The 3,338-nt window shown below is 52.2% G+C and overlaps 1 protein-coding gene across 1 annotated transcript in view; it reads left to right on the forward strand.

Annotated features, from left to right (window-relative positions):
- The window catches only part of KMT2A (lysine methyltransferase 2A), a 35,463-nt gene that overhangs the window by 26,770 nt on the left and 5,355 nt on the right, over positions 1-3,338 (forward strand). The window contains 1 exon segment of the mRNA XM_035888730.1: positions 1-2,085. This exon segment is cut by the window's left edge and continues 1 nt beyond it. Coding sequence (XP_035744623.1) covers positions 1-2,085 — 2,085 coding nt within the window.

A 3,338-nucleotide genomic window follows, 5' to 3' on the forward strand; every position in this document is an offset into this window, starting at 1 on the left:
GGATAGCAGCGTCTCTTCCTCCATATCGGCAGAGGAGCAGTTTGAATTGCCGCTGGAGCTTCCTTCAGATCTCTCTGTTCTGACCACCCGCAGCCCTACGGTGCCCAGCCAAAATCACAACCGGCTTGCCGTCATCTCAGAGTCTTCGCTCTCCTCCTCGGGAGAGAGGTCGATGCTTGCCTTGCCTTCCACGGAGTCTGGGGAAAAGAGAGTGACGGTCACAGAAAAATCTGCCTCGGGGGAAGGCGATACAGCTCTCCTGAGTCCAGGAGTAGACCCGAGCCCCGAAGGACACATGACTCCCGATCACTTCATCCAGGGTCACATAGATGCAGAGCACATAGCCAGCCCGCCCTGCGGCCCCGTCGAGCAAGGGCACGGCAGCAACCAGGATTTAACGAGAAATAGCGGGACTCCAGGTATCCAGGTGCCGGTATCGCCCACCGTTCCCCTCCAGAGCCAGAAGTACGTGCCGAACTCCACGGACAGTCCTGGCCCCTCACAGATCTCCAACGCCGCGGTGCAGACAACGCCGCCCCACCTCAAGCCGGCTGCAGAGAAACTTCTGGTAGTCAATCAAAACATGCAGCCGCTGTACGTCCTCCAAACTCTTCCCAATGGCGTTACTCAAAAGATACAGTTAACGCCTTCTGTTAGTTCTGCGCAGAGCGTGATGGAGACCAACACTTCAGTGCTGGGGCCCATGGGGAGCGGGCTGACGCTGACCACGGGATTAAATCCGAGCTTGCCCTCGTCTCAGTCATTATTCCCTCCCACGAGCAAGGGGCTGCTGCCCATGTCCCATCACCAGCACATGCATCCCTTCTCCACAGCCACTCAGACCGGCTTCCCACCAAACATCAGTAGTCCTTCACCAGGTCTTCTGATTGGCGTGCAGCCGCCCCCTGATCCTCAGCTCTTGGTGTCTGAAGCTAGTCAGAGGACGGACCTTGGTACCACTGCTTCTACACCAGCTGCTGTCCTGGGCAAGAAACGGCCCATCTCTCGCCTGCAGTCACGGAAGAACAAGAAGCTGGCTCCCTCTGGAAACCCTTCTGCTATAGCTCCTCCTGATATGGTCTCCAACATGACTTTAATTAATTTTGCTCCGTCCCAAATTTCCAACCACCCATTGGATTTGGGGACCATTGCGAATTCAACATCCCATAGAACCGTCCCCAATATTATCAAAAGGTCCAAGTCTGGGGTCATGTATTTTGAGCAGACATCTTTGCTCCCACAAGGTGGGACCACTACTGCAGTCGGCACGTCTCCCAGTGTTATCGGGCCAGATGCCAGTCACCTCCCAGCGGGGCCTGTGTCGGGCCTAGCGTCGAGCTCCTCGGTGCTGAACGTCGTCTCCATGCAGGCCGCAGCAGCCCCTACTACGGGTGGGTCGGTTCCTAGTCATGTTTTGGGACAAAATTCAGTAACGTTAACTAGCCCTGGATTACTAGGGGACCTTGGTTCAATAAGCAACCTCCTGATCAAAGCTAGTCAGCAGAGCCTTGGTCTTCAGGAGCAGCACGTGACTTTACCACCAAGTTCTGGGATGTTTTCGCAACTGGGAGCATCCCAAACTCCATCTACGGCAGCGATGACGGCTGCATCGAGCATATGTGTTCTGCCTTCAGCACAGACGATGGGCATGACAGTTGCTCCGTCGTCTACTGACCCAGAAGGCTCTTACCAGCTTCAGCACATGACACAACTCTTAGCCAGCAAAACCGGGGTTGCTTCCTCCCAGCTGGACCTCAGCACAGCTTCGGCAACGACGCAGTTGTCGAGCTTTCCGCAGCTGGTTGATGTTCCCAACAGTACCGGACTCGAACAAAACAAGGCTTCCTCGTCGGTGATGCATGCCAGTTCAGCCTCTCCTGGAGGCTCCCCGTCATCCGGTCACCAGTCTGCAAGTAGCTCTGTGCTGGGTCCCACGAAAATGAAGCCGAAAATCAAACGCATTCAGCCACTGTTAGATAAAGGGAATGGAAAGAAGCACAAAACTTCTCACGTGTGGACCAGTTCCTCTGAAGCGCACGTTCCCGACAGAGGGGCCACTGCTGTACCCCAGGTCTCAGCTACAGGGTAAGAGGAGTGTTTGATTTTGCTCATCCCTGAGGTTTTGTAACAATATAAGGAAGAAGCTCATGCTAGTTTTAGAGCAGATTTTCCTTTTGAATGATAATTTTAGGGTAAAAACCCCAGCTGCCAACAGAAAGCAGATCTCCCCAGAGGAGTTAGTAGAACTTTCACCTCTGGAAAGGGACGGGTGAAAAACCTGAGACTTTGAGGATTAGGGTTATGAGGACTTTATTCACGGTTGACGGCTCTGGCTAATTAAAGAGTGGTTTAGAGAGATCCGCAGAGAAAACGGTGTTCAAAAGGGTGATGGGTTCTATCCCTTTATGTTGTTAATGTGTGTAAGCGCTCTAGAAGTTTTAATCGTGCTACCAGCACCAAAATGGCACACCGCTGTGGTGTTGCCGTGGTCGTTCTGATTACGGAAGATTTCAAGTGCGTGGCAGTTTCCGTGAGCTCAGTGTCTCTCCGGCGTGCCGCTGCTTCTTCCTTGCCCCTATTGCCTCCTCTTTAGTCCCCACGGGCAAGAGGGACTGGGGAGGAACCGGGAGGACAGGCAGCACCTTGCTCTCTACTTTGTCAGAACGGCAGAGCGTGCAGTGTCTCGCAGTAGGGGATTGCTTCTCAGACCTTAATTGAAAATAGCATTTGAATGGACTCTTTGAAATATGGATCTGTAGAGAGACTGAGAGCCGCCGGTCTGTGTTTTATGTGCAAAACTAGACAGCTTTATCGGTGTGGTCCATAGCTGTGTCTTAGTATCACGCTGCCAACAATTATGCATTTCACCAAAGGCGTGGCACCGCTGACTTTCAATCCTGGGTGCCCAAGATAACTCTCCAAAACTCTTGCCAGTACTAAAAGACAGTAACATCCAGCTTTGGGTAACTGAGAAATACTGCATGTCACTGGTGTAATTCCTTGATCACCTTAACACCTTGTGATCGGTCTGGTTCTTAAACCATCGATCCAAAACTCTTTAGACAGCTTAACCTTTTAAAGTAGCTTTTTTGTGTTGCTGACCCTTACCAATTTATTTTAGTCTGTGTTTTCTGTAGCTGTTGCCATGTTCCACCGTGCACCTCTTAACTCCTGAGCTCATCGCTTATGGTTGCTCAGGCATGTTTCTCTTGCACCCGGATTCATGCTCCTCCTTCCTCTTGAAGCTCGGGTCTTGATTCTGACGGGGTGCTGGCAGCGTGATCTGGTTCCTCGTATCTTAGGAGCATTTGTTCCTACTCCCGTAGTTCTGCTGAACT

The sequence above is a fragment of the Egretta garzetta genome, unplaced genomic scaffold (genome assembly GCF_000687185.1).
Source record: "Egretta garzetta isolate BGI_Z169 unplaced genomic scaffold, ASM68718v1 scaffold891, whole genome shotgun sequence".
Classification (NCBI taxonomy): domain Eukaryota; kingdom Metazoa; phylum Chordata; class Aves; order Pelecaniformes; family Ardeidae; genus Egretta; species Egretta garzetta.